This window comes from Trematosphaeria pertusa (genome assembly GCF_010094035.1).
Source record: "Trematosphaeria pertusa strain CBS 122368 unplaced genomic scaffold BU26scaffold_8, whole genome shotgun sequence".
Taxonomy (NCBI): Eukaryota; Fungi; Ascomycota; class Dothideomycetes; order Pleosporales; family Trematosphaeriaceae; genus Trematosphaeria; species Trematosphaeria pertusa.
The window spans coordinates 1,345,052-1,360,172 of NW_022987219.1; the positions used below are offsets into that span (position 1 = coordinate 1,345,052).

At 54.1% G+C, this 15,121-nt stretch overlaps 8 protein-coding genes across 8 annotated transcripts; 5 read left to right on the top strand and 3 right to left on the bottom strand.

Moving 5' to 3' along the window:
- Positions 1 to 1,831: 1,831 nt before the first annotated feature.
- Positions 1,832 to 3,411, top strand: BU26DRAFT_520011 (GMC oxidoreductase; the record flags this gene model as incomplete). The annotated part of the gene is made up of 1 exon (XM_033829202.1): positions 1,832 to 3,411. A coding segment is annotated over one exon (1,571 nt), but the record flags the coding sequence as incomplete, so codon positions are not given.
- Positions 3,412 to 3,508: 97 nt separating this feature from the next.
- Positions 3,509 to 4,585, bottom strand: BU26DRAFT_520012 (uncharacterized protein). Its single transcript, XM_033829203.1, has one exon. It carries the CDS (start codon positions 4,448 to 4,450, stop codon positions 3,545 to 3,547), a length of 906 nt encoding a protein of 301 aa, XP_033683302.1. The 5' UTR covers positions 4,451 to 4,585; the 3' UTR covers positions 3,509 to 3,544.
- Positions 4,586 to 4,930: 345 nt separating this feature from the next.
- On the top strand, positions 4,931 to 5,676 carry BU26DRAFT_596214 (uncharacterized protein; the record flags this gene model as incomplete). The annotated part of the gene is made up of 2 exons (XM_033834967.1): positions 4,931 to 4,997; positions 5,027 to 5,676. The coding sequence occupies 2 exons, from the start codon at positions 4,931 to 4,933 to the stop codon at positions 5,674 to 5,676; spliced, it is 717 nt and encodes a 238-aa protein (XP_033683303.1).
- A 340-nt stretch (positions 5,677 to 6,016) lies between these two features.
- BU26DRAFT_531646 (uncharacterized protein) lies at positions 6,017 to 6,799 on the bottom strand (the record flags this gene model as incomplete). The annotated part of the gene is made up of 3 exons (XM_033831044.1): positions 6,017 to 6,175; positions 6,232 to 6,332; positions 6,406 to 6,799. 3 exons carry the CDS (start codon positions 6,797 to 6,799, stop codon positions 6,017 to 6,019), a joined length of 654 nt encoding a protein of 217 aa, XP_033683304.1.
- A 981-nt stretch (positions 6,800 to 7,780) lies between these two features.
- BU26DRAFT_565704 (uncharacterized protein) lies at positions 7,781 to 8,575 on the top strand (the record flags this gene model as incomplete). Its single annotated transcript, XM_033833425.1, has 1 exon — positions 7,781 to 8,575. One exon carries the CDS (start codon positions 7,781 to 7,783, stop codon positions 8,573 to 8,575), a length of 795 nt encoding a protein of 264 aa, XP_033683305.1.
- On the bottom strand, positions 8,558 to 10,943 carry BU26DRAFT_520014 (CAF1-domain-containing protein). Its single transcript, XM_033829204.1, has 2 exons — positions 9,435 to 10,943; positions 8,558 to 9,385 (listed from the first exon to the last, which is right to left on the bottom strand). Exons 1-2 carry the CDS (start codon positions 10,615 to 10,617, stop codon positions 8,661 to 8,663), a joined length of 1,908 nt encoding a protein of 635 aa, XP_033683306.1. The 5' UTR covers positions 10,618 to 10,943; the 3' UTR covers positions 8,558 to 8,660.
- A 227-nt stretch (positions 10,944 to 11,170) lies between these two features.
- On the top strand, positions 11,171 to 12,512 carry BU26DRAFT_531648 (uncharacterized protein; the record flags this gene model as incomplete). Its single annotated transcript, XM_033831045.1, has 2 exons — positions 11,171 to 11,634; positions 11,684 to 12,512. 2 exons carry the CDS (start codon positions 11,171 to 11,173, stop codon positions 12,510 to 12,512), a joined length of 1,293 nt encoding a protein of 430 aa, XP_033683307.1.
- A 685-nt stretch (positions 12,513 to 13,197) lies between these two features.
- BU26DRAFT_551636 (FAD binding domain-containing protein) lies at positions 13,198 to 14,975 on the top strand (the record flags this gene model as incomplete). Its single annotated transcript, XM_033832113.1, has 4 exons — positions 13,198 to 13,302; positions 13,401 to 14,180; positions 14,238 to 14,389; positions 14,468 to 14,975. 4 exons carry the CDS (start codon positions 13,198 to 13,200, stop codon positions 14,973 to 14,975), a joined length of 1,545 nt encoding a protein of 514 aa, XP_033683308.1.
- Between the last annotated feature and the right edge of the window lie 146 nt (positions 14,976 to 15,121).

A 15,121-nucleotide genomic window follows, 5' to 3' on the forward strand; every position in this document is an offset into this window, starting at 1 on the left:
GTTGCTGCCTGAATACGATTATGGTCTAAGCCTAATTGGGCTGTGTGCAGAAGGTGGGGTTATGCCACGAAGGATCGCAAAATCGCGCTCGGATACTAGGTACGACCTCGGGAATTCCTTTCTCATCCCATCTGCCTACGCTCTTCTAATATACAGCGCTTTCCAACTTTACGGTCTGGATCCTAGGTCAGCCACCTTTGCCTCTCAACCCGGTGGAGCTATGAGAATCGCTCTTTTTTAATTGTTTGACAAGTAGGAGATTGCAGACATAACTATATTGGTGAATCTTAGTCACGTGATTTAATGTTCCTGCGTTCCAAGATTGTCCTGGGGTTCTCCGGGGTTCGTCAAATTGTACAATCTAATTCTATGAATACGTTTTCTGACCTGTGAATAGCTCATTATTTTGCATTTGCCTTCAGTGTCGCGGTGCTGCCCCACAATCAGCCCCTGCCCAGGTGGCACGGCACGATAGTCCTCCCTAACTAGGTACGCTTCCGGCTTTTTCTTGATCGACGAAGCCTTCTAGTAATAAAGGACACTATAGAATTAACCCCTTTGGTGTTCTGCGTGGAGAATATTATGTAAGACTGGGTCTTCACCTAATTGGGTGGGAAGCGGAAACGCGGGAAGAGCCCTCCAGGACCTATCAAATTCTATCCGCCGACTCCGGAATGCGGTTAGGTCTAGTGCTGGGCGCCGAGCTGTGCTGACAGCATGAGCTTCCGCCCAAACCGCGAGGTCGTGAACTTCCCATCCAATATATCACTTCGAGCCAGCCTGTCATATCAAGGCTTCAATCCTAGCGTGCAATCCCACTTCAAATACATCGGAAGTCGGAAGTACGGCAGGAGTTCTCTTCGTGACTACCGACCCGAGATATAAGCCCATTGGAAGTAGTGGTTTAGACCAACACTCCTCCTTAATCATGTACCTGCAGCGGGAAAAGCGGCGAAGTTTGAAGTGGGGCGATTACGATGCACCGACCACTCTATACTACGCCTCACTGCTGAATGCCAGAGGCGCGAGCCTCGTGGGTACATTGACCACTAACGTTCTTTAGGATAAAGTGGCTAATATAACTAACAGCGACGGCGAAGATTATCTTTCTCTAGAGCTGTGCTACTTGATTAACGCACCACTATCAACGATTGCGGCACAGCAGGACCCCTTTTGCGAACGGGAGACCTGGACCGTTGCGGATTGACGCCACACATGCCTCGTAGTTTTACGCTGATCCGAAATTCGTCCCTTCGTCTCTGGTTCGATGAGATCGTATTGCTGACTTTATCTGGGAGCACTAACGGTAATCGGCATACGCCGCAGGTTAGGATCCTAGAACAGCAAGCGCTGGTAAAGAGGTATAGTGCTATCGTAAGCCAGCCACGTATTCGGGCGCCTTCCTCCTGTGTATAAGTTCAGTGCTACTCGGAACATATCTCTACTAGTTTTACTTAGCTAGTTTTGCAAAATAGTGTCACATCTACCACCAAGGTGACACACCCAACCACTCCGAGATGGACGCCCCCTCCCAATATGACTACGTCATAGTAGGCGGTGGCACAGCTGGTCTCGTCCTTGCCAACCGTCTTTCAGAAAATCCCGATGTCTCGGTCGCTGTTATCGAAGCCGGTGGACAGGCAGATGCGGATCCAAGAGTCGCAATACCGGCAATGTTCGGTGCGCTGTTGCGGTCAGAGCTGGATTGGGCATTTGCGACGACGCCCCAGGTGGGTCCATTGGCTCGGTTGTACGGGTCTCAGCCCTTAGTCGTGTACTAACTCTCAATAGAAAGGGCTAAGTGGCAGGCGAATCGGCCATAATCAGGGAAAGATGATGGGAGGCACTAGCTCCATCAACTGTCAGGCTCTTATCCCGCCATCCGCCTCTGATCTCGATGCATGGGAGAAGATTGGGAATGCGGGGTGGAACTGGGAGGTCATGGCTCCATACATCCAGAAGCCGTTCACCATCCATCTCCCAGATGAAGAGACGCAAAAGCACCTGAGCATTTCCTGGGCCGAGAAACTCGCTGGCGACTCCAAGGGCCCTATCAAAGCTTCCTTCCCTGGCGTCAAAGAAGATCCAATTGGAAAGGCTTGGGTGGAGACTTTTGAAGGGTTGGGATATTCCCTGAGCGCAAGTCCATTTTCCGGAAAATCCATTGGGCCATACAATGGCGCATCCACAATCGACCCAACAAGCAAGACGAGGTTTTCGTCTAGTACAGGATACTATCTGCCAATCGCTGGCAGGCCAAATCTGAAAGTTTTCCTCAATAGCGTCACTGAGAAAGTGCTTCTCGAGCGTAGTGCCTCCGGCGAGGAGCCAAGGGCGAGTGGCGTCCAAATCGTTCACGACGGCGCTAAGTTAATCGTGCAAGCAAAGAAAGAGGTTATCGTGTCGGCTGGCGTCTTCAACTCCCCAAAGATTCTGGAGCTCTCTGGCATCGGAGACCCGGATATCCTCCAGCCTCACGGAATCGATGTCCAAGTAGCGAACCCTTGCGTTGGATCCAATCTTCAGGACCATATGCTGTGTGCTCTCAGCTTCGAAGCGCGGGATGGAATCTACACGGGCGATGATCTGATGCGGAAGGATCCATCGGCCATTCAGTTCGCAATGAATCTGTACCAGAAACACCAGGCAGGCCCATTCACCTCCACCGGCATAACTTCGTTTGGTTATCTCCCAACGATCGACTTCGTTCATAACCCCGAGGACCTTGATGCAGCTCTCAAGTCGCTGTCTAAAGGGACATTAAGCCACCCGCTTGACTCTGCCCGTCTCGGCATTCTGCGCAACCTCCTTGAGCACGGCAAAGAGGGCACTGCGCAATACTTCCTGTTCCCCGCCCAATCTTCTAGTAGTGGAAAGGACACTACTACCGGGTTAGGCTCCGATCCTCAGCCTGGGAATTTCATCAGTCTGGTTGTCGCCCTATCTCACCCTCTCTCCAGCGGTACCTCCCATATCTCTTCCGCTGATGTGTCTGCCAGCCCCATCATCGACCATCACTATCTGGAGAAGCCGCTCGATCTCGAAATGCATGCTCGTCACGTGCGGTTTCTTGAAAATATCGCCGCCGCCGAGCCGTTCGCGTCGCTCCTCAAGCCGGACGGACGCCGCAACAATCCCACAGCATTCATCAACGGTGATCTAGAGAAGGCGAAGGAGTATGTCAAGTCAAGCTCGACGACAAACTGGCATTCGGTAGGCACTTGCGCTATGGCTCCAAAGGACAAGGGTGGTGTTGTGGACAAGGACCTGAAGGTGTACGGTGTGAAAGGCTTGAGGGTGGTAGATGCTAGTATCTTCCCGTTCGTTCCGCAGAGCAACACGCAGAGCTTGGTGTATGCTGTGGCCGAAAGGGCGAGCGATATCATTAAGCAAACCTCTTGAGGGGAACCGGCTTTGTGGACGGAGATGGCTCGGGCTGAATGACGTCATTCCATATCTGGAACCCGAAACGCTCAGAAATTACATTCATTCCTCATACAATACGGGTATCTACATACCGGATTTTGAGTAATCAGTCAAGACGTCAATAGTACCATGAAGAGAGCACTTCCAAACCACCAAAGACCACCGCCGCAGCGAACGCAGGCCGCACTGGCACCTCTGTCCCAACAGCCACATTCGTCGACGATGTGCGCGTAGTCGTTGGCGTCGCTGAGGCCAAGCTCTGCGCCGTGGCCAAGCTCCCCGCAACGCTCGAAATGCTGCTCACCAAGGCCTCATCGGCCTTGAGAGCGCATGGATTCCCTCTGCCGCCTGACAGCTCTCTGAAGGACGAGCAGACCTCGGGATTGCCCGCATCAATCTCGGCTACCGAACCAAGCTGCGCACAGTTGCCCGTAACATTCCCCAGCGCGCTCGAATTCGGCACGATCCACTGCTCGTCCAGCCCCTCGGGGTGTAGAGTGAAGAGGATATGGTCAAAAACTTGGGGCGCAGGGCTGTCGCACTGACTTTCTATGGTGTCCCATTGTATGTACCACTGCAGTGCATACGCTGTGCCCCCATAGTTCGGCGGATGGTCCCAGTCATACGGGTTTGTGTTGTTGACCAGGATATAAGGGGACCCTCCCGGAGTGGTAAATGAGGACGCATTGGTCGGGGAGAATGCGACCTCCCATGAATCTTCCCGGACGCCTCCCGGGATGGGCAAGCTTACACTGTTGTATGGCATGATGGTCCATATGAAGCGGAAGGATCCGAGCGCGGCTGCTGCGCTGAGGTTCTGGAATGCGAAGGCGATGGGGAGGGACGTGGTCCAATTGTAGGTTTCGTTAATGCGGGGAAAGATGATGTCGATCTCGAAGGTTGGAAGCGCGGGCGCCGGCGTTGATGTAGAGGTTGAGGTTGTGCCGGCGATCGTCCTAGTCTCGGCGAAGGCTGGGCGGCAGGCGGCGAGCATCGCTACGAGAGAACACAGAATTCGCGCCATGATTTTTCCCGCATGTGCCTATCCTCGTGGCTGAGTCTTTTTTCACGTCGAGAATGAACCCTCTGCCTCCAGCTCTCAGCCTCGCTATTGTATTTAAGGAACAGGGGCACGACCTTGGCTGGGGGCCTAGCGTATCTAGCCTGCCTATTTTAGGATCCCGGTTTGCTGTCTAGCCACGGACTGCGGGAGCGCGAATCCTTCAAATGCCTGGAACCCAAGCATGCCGACCAGTAGATACATATCGGCTCCTAACTAATAGGTTCGTATCTGCTCAAGAACCCGCTACGGCAGGAAGCGTGCCACTCGTTCGATTGTTAATGTTTCCCTTCCGGAATCAATGTACGAAAGAACTTCGGAAGCAAACAAGGGCCGCCTCACGACAAGGCTTCTTGTTGCTCGCTCCAGAAGTACGCATAGACGACCTAATTGCGCGTCAAATTTTTCCGCGGTATTAAGCCTTTGGAGGGGGTAAATCTCTAAATGGATCACGTGACTTTCCCCTTCCAGCACATCGTTGGAATAGAGTTCATCCATAAATCTATATCAGGTATAACTTCTAAAGATAACACACTCAAGGCTTCCTCCAGGAGGAGGAAGCACGCAAAGTCAAAGGTCCAAAGGGCACCCTCTTCGTGAGCAACGTCCCTCGAGGATCCAATAGCGAGTACATTCGCCGCGTCTTCTCGCGCTACGAGATTGAAGACGTTAACTTCCACCCAAAAGGCGGCTGCGCTATTTCCTTCCTGGCCGTGAACGACCCAGCGGACATCCTGGAGAAGTTTTCGAACGGGATTTGGTTCGAGAAGCGGAAGCTTTGGGTGAACGAATTCCAGGGCAAGAAGGGCAAGAATAAGCGTCCTCTCGCCCGCGCGCCCACCCCGGCTCCTGCAGCGACTCCTGCGCCTGTGTCAATCAACACTGATGACCTTACCGCAAAGGCTGCCGCCATGTCGCTCGGAAACTCGGCCATAATTATTACAAAACCCACCACCAGGCAAACCGAAGTGATCGTCAAGAACCTGAATTATCAGGCTACCGAGCAAGGCATTAAGCATCTCTTCAACAACTTCAAGCTCAGCAAAGTCAACTTGAAGCACGGCTGTGCGTTTGTTGGGTTGGAATCTCAGGATGAGGCTCAGCGTGCGGTGAACCAGCTGAATGAGCGGAAGGTTCTCGGTCGCAAGGTCTTTGTTGAACTAACGCGTCCAAAGTGGGGTGGATTTTAAACGGAATTCGGTAAGATAAGTGCCTCTTTCTTGCGTTTCAAATTGAGTGGTGACTATCGACGGATTGTTGCTTTCGTTCTTCGCTCTGCCTGCAGCTCTATAGCCAAGGGCAGCGCATTCCATAATACCATGCACCGTAATTGATACCGTATTATAACCAGCTTCGTTCATGCTTTGCTCGTGGTCCCATAGAGCATACAGTCCACTTCTAAGACTAATAAGTAATATCATAAGTCACAAAACTCTATTAATGTCATACACCGCAACAGAAGTTGGATACACATAAGTTTCATCCGTACTATTCCACATACGGCACCCCGTGCCGTGGTACCCATGGATCCTAAGGCGTAGTTTTCTTCTGATACCGTCTCATCCAGTGAATGAACTGTTCCTTCTGACCAGCCTGCTCCGGAGGATTCTCAATAGTGACATCCTCCAGGATCTCGAATCCAAACTTCTCGTAGAGAAACCGTCCCATTCGAGTAGCTTCGACAACCGCCTGGCGCAGAACTTCAGCATCGACATCCCGTAACAAGAAAAAGAATGCAAACTCACATCCACACCAAGCTCATCGGCAATCCCCACTCCATATTGTAAGAACAGCGGCCCAGCACCACGGCGGTGGTGCTTCGGATCAACACACGTAAGATCCAGAGCTAGCGCAACACCAGCCGCATCAGCACCAATTCCCCGCTCACTCCTACAGCACCACTCCAAAAATCCACTTACAAACAATCCGTCCCCCACTTTCCCTCACCGCCTCCCACCTCCTGCGCGTAAACTCATACCACATATAATCCGCATACTTCTTCTCCCCCTCGTCCCTATAATACTGCGCCGGCATTTCCGTCACCACTTCCGGGACGAACCCGTCATAGACATCCCACTTCGCGAAGCCAATCATCTCGCCCGTCTCCGTGTCGACCACCTTGCAGAACCGCGCGTGCGGCTGGTGCTGCTTGGCGAGCAGGAGGCGTTCTGCGCCGGCGGCGCGGCCAGCTGGGGTGTCGTGTCGCGGCCAAACGGCGTCGCCGTAGGCGTGCTCGTGGCCGAAGGCGAGGGAGAAGATTTCGAAGGCGCGCGGCATGTCGGCGTCGGTGCAGAGGCCGAATTTGAGAGGCATGCTGGTGAAGATATATCTTGCAGTATCAAGGAAAAAATATCAGGGCTGTGAACTGAAGGGAAAAGGTGCCTAAGACAGCAGAAAGATGGCTGAATGAGTGATCTAATATCCTCCATTCCGAATAAGAAAAGCCGGGGTTGTGCTTTAGTTCTTACGTGGACTTGTAGATAGGGTCGATGCCAGCGCCTGATTGATGATCTGCAAGATGCTTGCTTGCTTGCGGCATGGTGCCATCTGCCGATCAGCCATTTTGGGTATGTGAGGCCCGCGATTGTGGACTTTTGATCTGCAACATAGAACTATCAGCGCGATTGCCGGGGAGCGCGTGCGGCGGCAATTGCAGCTCTGAAACCACTGTATTGTTACATAGTCGGAGGACCTTGTAGGGCAAGCGCTGTGGAGCTAGCGCACATCTCAGTCCGCTATGCGTTGAAGTTAGAACAGTGAAAAGCCCTTTTCACCTTCACCAGTGGCTCAATGCGAAAAGACTACTACGCAAAACGTAACTATCAGGAGTGAATAGAGACGGGTGTAACCTCGGTTCTTTATTTCCACCTCTTAAACTTACTAGCAATATCCCCGCCCCCGATGTCTTCACGTAGTTACGCTCTTTACACATACATTTCCAAGCCAACTAAGTTCATAATATAATCCTGTTACCACAAGACGATTAAATTCACTCTCCGTGTGAGCTAAATCGATTCACTTGAAATCTCATGATGAGCATTCACCGCCTCTTTCACTCCCCTTTCACCACCGTGAATACACCCGCACGACCCCATCTACGCACCATTACACCTCCCCCCACTTCCTCTCCATACAAAATCATCCCAAAACATCTCAAGGTCTCCTCTCAGAACAGCAACAACTCCCCACACCAACTCCACATCCTCACACATCCTTACCTCTACTCAATTCTCTCCCCTTACCAAGCCCCACAACCCCTCCTTACATCCCTCATCCACACCTTCAGCATCCAGCATGCACAAGCACGCACGCGACGAATCCGCCTCGACTGCTGAAGATCGCCCATCGAAGTACCCCAAGCAGAGTACTACCGAGGTCGAGGCTGCCGAGTACATCCCCGACAGCACGGTCTCCGCGGAAGAATGGGCCGCGTTCGATGAGTGGCTGATGGCCGACATTGGGGACTACATTGCGGAAGCGGAAGCAGACGCGGCTGCTAAAGCCGGGCCGCTGTCTGAGTCTGCGCTGGATGGAGATGAGGGAGCGGAGGTGGAAGCGGAAGAAGGGATGAGCAGTAGCGAGGATATGCAAGTGGCCGGCACTAGCGAGGAAGAGCAGCGGACAGGCGGTGAGGAACAGCCTACGAACGACAACAGCGACAGCAAAGCAGTAGATGCGCCCACCGCTACCAGCGCTACCCAAGCTACCGCGCAATCCCAACAGCCCAAGGAGGAAAAGCAACAGCCCACCACCAACAACAAAGCAGCCGACGCATCCACCAACGCCATCCAAGCCCCCCAAGCCACCACCCAGTCCCAGAAGCCATGCCTCTGGGTAAACCGACCACAAGGCTGCCGCTTCGGCGCTACTTGCAAGTTCTCGCACGCTCACCAAGGACAAACATGCCCGCATATCCTCGAGGGCGAGTACTGTCCAAAGCCGCAGCAATGTTGCTACAAGCACACTTCCACGGGTTCTACACCTGCACAGGGCCAGGCGCAACAACCCAACAACGCTGCGCTGGTGAGCAGGCCTCGCACATGGACGAAGAACGGGAAAGAAGGTAGAGGGGCTCGGAAATGTTATTAGCGGCTAGACTAGCTAGGTACACAAACGGAGTCCAGCTACCTACCGAAAGTCTTTCCAGGATTGCATGCACGAACACGCTACGCCATCAGATCCACTTCGCGACCTTAAGCACCGCCTCCCTCGTCCCAAACACCCTCAGCGTATTCCCAAACTCCGTCCAGAACCCCGAGTCAAACGGCGGTATCATCTCCATGGGCTTGCGCTGCACCGTCTCAATGGGCACCCAGGCAGACGTGTCCTGGACGAAGGGTTCGTCCTGCCAGGAGGAGGACGGAGGGGTCCATTCAGCTTTCTCGGTAGCCTCTGCGGGTTGGTTCTCCTCAGACGAGGGAGAGGAGGGCGCTGGGTCGTCGGTGTCCGGGTTTAGGCGCAGTTCACGGAGGCTGTCGAACATGTTGCGGGTTTCGAAGCGGCGTTCCGATGGCTGTTTGGCGGTGTTGGGTTTGTTCTTCTTGCCTTTGTTTCGTTTCTTTTTCTTCTGGGGAGGCGATTGCGGTGAGGGTTGGTTGGGGTCATCTATTGGAGGAGGAGGAATAGGCTCGTCGACCTTCTCGCGTCCATCCTCCATCATGACTTGATCCTCTAGAGCGGACTTGAAGCTCTTCTCGGATTGGGTATCCGTAGCTGCCGCGAGGGTGTCTTTCTCTTGACGCTCTGCATTTAACTTTGCGGGTAGAATGTCCTTCCCTTGGCGTTCTGCATCTATCTTTGCGGATAGGCGGAGCATGATGGTTGCGGTGAGGAGGCTATCGTACCCGGCTTCATGGAAAGCTTGCTTGTTATGGTATTTCGGGTGGTCGGCGTGGGTGACTGCACGTCTGTCAGTTAAGAAACGTAGATTAGAGAAATCATGATGTACCAATGTCAGGAAGCGACTGCTTTTCCAACCTCTCAGCGATCTCTTGTAGTGTCGGCGACGCGTTGAGATCTCCTTCGGCATGGGTCGCGAGGTACTTTGTATCTACAATCTTGGGGAAGAGCTTGTGAAGTTCCCTGCAGAAGTCATCCAAAGTATCTGGAAGCTCGCCAACGAAAGTCCGGTAGAAGTACACTAGATCAGTGAACATGTTGTGGCCCACCAGAACAGGCTGATGCTTCTTTAGGCGCTCAAAAGTGCGATCGAAGCGATCCTTCACATCGTGCGTGTCGGCGGCAATTATGTAGCCACTCGTGCCCTGGGGGTAGTGGAAGGGATCGGCTTGCTGTATGTCGCCCTTCGCGAGGGCCTCGAAGACCCATCGGAACCCAGTCTGCTTCGCGATCTGCTCCTTCACCCTGTTCTTGAGCCTCCTCGTGTTGTCCGCTTCTCGCAAGGGGTCAAAGTCGATGATCCGGATGCATTCGGATCTCCCAATAGAAACAAGGTCCGGGAACTCCGCGCGGACGAGCTGGTGCACGAGTCGTTTCTCGAAGCGGGAAATGGCGGGGATGAGGGGTTGTTCTGGCAATCCTGTGTGCGTTGTAATATCCAGTGAGTGCACGCTGCTGGCTTTCCATTTCGTGATAGCTTCCCGGGCGCGTCTCACAAAGTCGAGCGAGTCAACGTCTTCGTCCTTGAGCTGCAGATCCTCAATGGCGTTCTTCTTGTCCAGGCGGTCGTACGCCATTTGCTTTGCTCTTGCCGCTTCTTCCCGTGATAGGTACTGCACGCCCTTAGAGAACGGCAAGCCCAGGTCGAAGCCATTGTTCAAGAGGAAGGTGGCCGCTCCACTCTGAATACAGATGTCGCGTTCAATGTCCAGCCGTGCGTCGAGCAGAGAACTGATGGTGATATTGTAGGGGCGGAGAATGTACTTGTTGGCGAGGTAGTCGAATCTAGCACACGTGATACCCACCTGAAGGATCTGATAGCGCTCTGCTGCTTCTTTTGTTTCCTCGTAGCGGTCTTCAAGCGTTTTCCTGTCCCGGCCGGCCTTTTTCCTACCGGGGAGGTGTGAAGGAATGCCAGACAGCTCAAGGTCGAAAGACACAAAGTCGGCTTCAGAGATGCTGACTAGCAGGCCGAGTAGGCGATGCGAGAAAGAAGCAGCATCGACTTCCATGGTTTTCGGTCACTCGCTTGTTGTGGAGATGACAGGTTGAGGTAGCGGACAGGTAAGTCGTTTTATATCGGATAGTATCTGCCTCTGGAGGCACTGCACTCCACCCTGCTGCCTAGCGAGAGAATATTTCTAGAAGAGTTGGGCGTGAGGCGAGTATTCGAGGGGCGCCGCCCTTTTCTGCAGCTGAGAGTGAGCAACACGACGGTCAGTAAGAACGATCCAAGACAGGGTGGGGTATGCTTCTTGACTCAGGCACAGTTTGACATCCGCGCCATGTTTGGCAAGCACAAGCGTGATGCGATTGCTGGGGGTGTTGCCATGTCGCGATGTGCGCCTGGTGTTTGAGCGAAGACGAGGTGGCTTGCGGCTAGCGGGTGGCTAGTGAGTGGCTGGTGGATGCCAAGACCCTTTTGATGATTCCGTCACTCAGCCGAGGTTCGGCAGGCGCGACCTTTCACATTCCTCACCGCGCCGGTCAACACTCCCTCTCCGCCGTTCCAGGAGACATGGGACGTCTCTCGCTCGCCGCGCCGCCTCAGTAGCCTCGCCCCGCATGGCTGCACTGTACGAGGACATGAGTAGCTCGCGCATGCTCGGGTCCTCCGTCTCGTCCTTGTCCGGGTCCCGGCAGCACTCACAGCAGATCGCAAAGGCGTACCGGCAAGCCGCCCAGCTGTTCCTTACGCGCAGACTGCCCGAAGCCCTCTCAACCATCGAGCCCATCATCACTCCGCCTACTCATGACGACATCAACGAATCGTACAATGGGGAGCCATCAGGCTATGCACCAATAGCTACCGCGTCGCGGGGAACGCGGGTCAAGGTGTGGAGCTTCTACCTCACCTTCCTTAATTCGGTCGTAGAACTGGGAGCGGAAGAGGGCAAGCATGCGTTTGGGAGCACGAGGTGGAAGCAATTGGTGTCCAAATGTCGGGATGGCAGCGTTTGGGACGAGCTCGTCCACGACGGGTATGCCGGCGTCGAGGGAGACGTGGACGCGGAGGTGGTAGTTAATCTGTGAGATATCTCCTAGGTCACGCGGTGGAGTATGCTAACCCATGCGTAGAGCAACACTGCTCCTCACTCACTCGCCCTCCCAGCGGCTCAACCAGCAGAAGCTCGAAATTTATCTCTCCGCCTCGGCAAATCCCACCTTCGACATCTCCTCGCACATGTCCTCGTCCGCATACCTACAGCGCCGACCCAGTCAACACAACAACGGAACAAGCACACCGCGCGATCTCAACACCCGCCTAAAGCTCCTCGAGCTCTACACCCTCCATGTCCTTCCCCGGAACGAGGAGTGGGACTACGCACGCGAGTTCATATCTATGTCTGAGGTCCTCGACGACGAGAGGAAGGAAGCATTCCTGCTCGCCCTTCATTCCCTGAGAGAAGAGAAGGAAGACACAGAGAGAAGGGACGAAAGGCTGCGCCAGCAGCAGCAGGAGCAGATGGAGCAACGCCGCAAAGAAACTGAAGCTCGCCGTTTGGAACAGTCCCGAGCTGAAGATGAAAGAAGAAAACGAGAGGAAGAGAACAGGCGTCAGCCCAGAGGCTCAGACGAAGTGTTCCGGAAGTCCGGCGGTCATCGACCTGCGCCCTCGACATCGTCCCGTGCATCAAGGCCCGCAAAGAAAGCTGCCAGCCCTCCTCCGGGCCTGTACCGTCGCGCTTCCTCACTGTTTGCATCGGTACAAGCGCTGATCACGAATACGGCGCACTCGATGACTGCCAATCCCATGACTTTGTTTCGAACACTCCTCTTTCTACTGGCCTTTGCCTTGGCGTTTGGACGACGGGATTTACGAGAAAAAATAATGCGACTTCTAAGGAATGCCTGGGAGAAAGTTCGTCGTACTGTCGGTATGGGAGTCAAGGTCTCTTACATTTGATCTGATGTCTAGTTACGAAGGTAGTACCCTTCTTTTACCATACTTGGACCGAGCACCTGGGTGCTTTAACGGTTTAAGACAATATATTGCTAATTCCCATCGTTACAGTGGAAACTTCTCTGTGCGCCTCGATATAAAGTCCTTGTGAATAATCGACGTACCCAGCGATAGATAGGAAACTAGTATTGCGTAACACGCGTAACGCAAGGGCCTTACAATCGGCCTCTACGCGCAGGTCTTGCGAGCCGGGGGCTGTATGCGGAGCCGGTGCAACCCCTCATCCGCTAACTCAGACCTCGCGGAACCCTGACCCAGCAGATCCCCTTCCGTTTCGGGCGAGGCATGCGAGTAAGAGGAACGAACACGCGTGTTACGAGTTCATCTGTCTATACAGAGCATCTAAGCCTTCCTCCTAGGAATGTCAACGTCAATCCAATGATACTAACGGCGACATGGACTGTGATCCTACTCGCATAACAGGGGCATTCACGTATATAAGAGATGGGAAAAGTACTGGGTGGATGTAGAGTTCCACTTGAATCATTGTCAAGCATTCGCACGACTACTTTCTCATAACCAATCTTCTTGACCGTTCGATTTGCACTTCTGCGGACACAAAGGCGGAGATATCCCCAAGTAGTAAATAAACGCTCCATCCGCGAGCAAGGCGCGTCACAGAGCCACCATGTTACGCACCGCGGCGGAGACTAGCGCTCTCATTGCTTTCCTATTATCTACAACTACAGCTACCGTCTCAAATGGTACCTCAGCCGTCACTGGGTTTCCTCCAGTAAGTCGAAACACAACTCCACTCTCTACCCAAGTCCTATTCACAATACTTCACCCACCCATTCCACCATTACCCAAACTGTCTAACAATCCCCATAGTGCGACGCGTTCCTCTCCACTAATCTAACTTCCCGCCTCGTCCTCGCCACCTCGCCCGCCTACGAACCCCGCGTCCAAAGCTATTGGTCCGGCAACGCCCGCCTCCGCCCCTGGTGCTTCTTCCAACCCCTCACCACGCAAGAACTCTCCACCGCCATCACCGCCCTAACAGCGGCCGGCTCTGGGGCGGGAGACTGGCACATCGCCGTCCGCGGCGGCGGAAATTCCGGCCCGGGGATCAGCAACATTGCTAACGGCATCACCATCGACCTCGGCATGATGAACCGCTCGTGGTACGATCCCGGGAGTGGTTTGGCTAGTGTTGAGCCTGGGGCTGTGTGGAAAGACGTTTATTTCAGCTTGCTGCACAACGGCAATGTTACGGTCACCGGCGGACGCGATGGCGGCGTGGGCGTGGGCGGATTTCTCCTTGGAGGCGGGAACTCGTACCATACCACGCGGAATGGGTTTGGCTGCGACACAGTTATCAACTACGAAGTCGTGCTCGCGAACGGAAGCATCGTTGACGCGAACGCCAACAAGAATGCCGATCTCTGGCGGGCGCTAAAGGGTGGTGGTATGAACTTTGGCATCGTGACAAGGTTTGATATGGAAGCTATGCCAGCCGTTGATCTGGCGTATGGGCAGAGCGTTATCGCGGCGAACTACAGCGACCAGGTCGTGGACGCGGTGGTTGATTTCACGAATCGGCCGGAAGAGCTGGGGAGGAATGATCACCTCATTGTGTTATATACCCACGATCCAAAGAGCAGCGAGGATGTGAGCCAACCCCGTGGTATGAAAACTAGAGCATTGCTAACTGTACCGCCGTCTTAGGTGATGATAGAGGTTATCCGCGCGAACACGCAGGGCAATCTGAACACGGCGGGGTTTGAAAAGGTCACTGACATCCCAGCGTTGAGCAGCACCTGGGAACTCAAGTCGCTCGCTGACGCGGCGAATGAGTCGCAGGTTGCTGGTGGAGGGAAGTCAGTCTACGCTTTTCCCTCTTCTTTCTTTTCCCCTATCCCCCACGCAGCTAGACTCCGCTAACCCCTCTATCCCAGGAACGTCCGCGCAACCCTAACCTTCCTCAACAAACCCCCCATCCTCCGCGCCACTGTCTCCCTTCACGCCGACCTCGTCCGCTCCCTCTCCTCCTCCATCGGCACCTCGAACTTCATAACGCAAAACTTCTTCCAGCCCCTCCCCTCTTACCTGTCCGCCATTGGACAGCGCCAAGGGGGCAACGTGCTCGGCCTCGACCGCATCCCCGGCAACGCTATTCTCTGGACCGCTGGCGTATCCGTTACTAATGGAGATGATGCTGCGGTCGCGCTAGTACATGCGGAAGTGAGCAACATGATGGTGAAGCTCAGGGAGGTGGCGGAGAATGAGGCAGGAGGTGTGGATTGGGTGTATTTGAACTATGCGGATGTGAGTCAGGATTCGCTGGGGAGTTATGGGGAGGAGAATGTGGGGTTTATGAGAGAGGTGGCTGGGAAGTATGATCCGGAGGGGTGGTGGCAGAGGATGGTGCCGGGGGGGTTCAAGCTTGAGAGAGTGACTGGGTAGGTGGCACTGATGGTGCCAGGGTGCTAAGTAAGGCCGTCCGGTTCTGTGAGGGAATGTGGAGACTTTATGAAGTGAGGGGGGGTTCCAATGTTCGCGACGTCCCGTGCTGATTTGGGAAAAGACGAAACTTTGGGGCTAATACGTGT

Bases quoted from the DNA above. Each gene is read 5' to 3' on its own strand.
- BU26DRAFT_520012 (XM_033829203.1), bottom strand. From the start codon at position 4,450: ATGGCGCGAATTCTGTGTTCTCTCGTAGCGATGCTCGCCGCCTGCCGC.
- BU26DRAFT_520014 (XM_033829204.1), bottom strand. From the start codon at position 10,617: ATGGAAGTCGATGCTGCTTCTTTCTCGCATCGCCTACTCGGCCTGCTA. The intron at 9,386-9,434 runs GTACATCATGAT...ACAGACGTGCAG, and splicing joins GCAGTCGCTTCCTGACATTG to TCACCCACGCCGACCACCCG.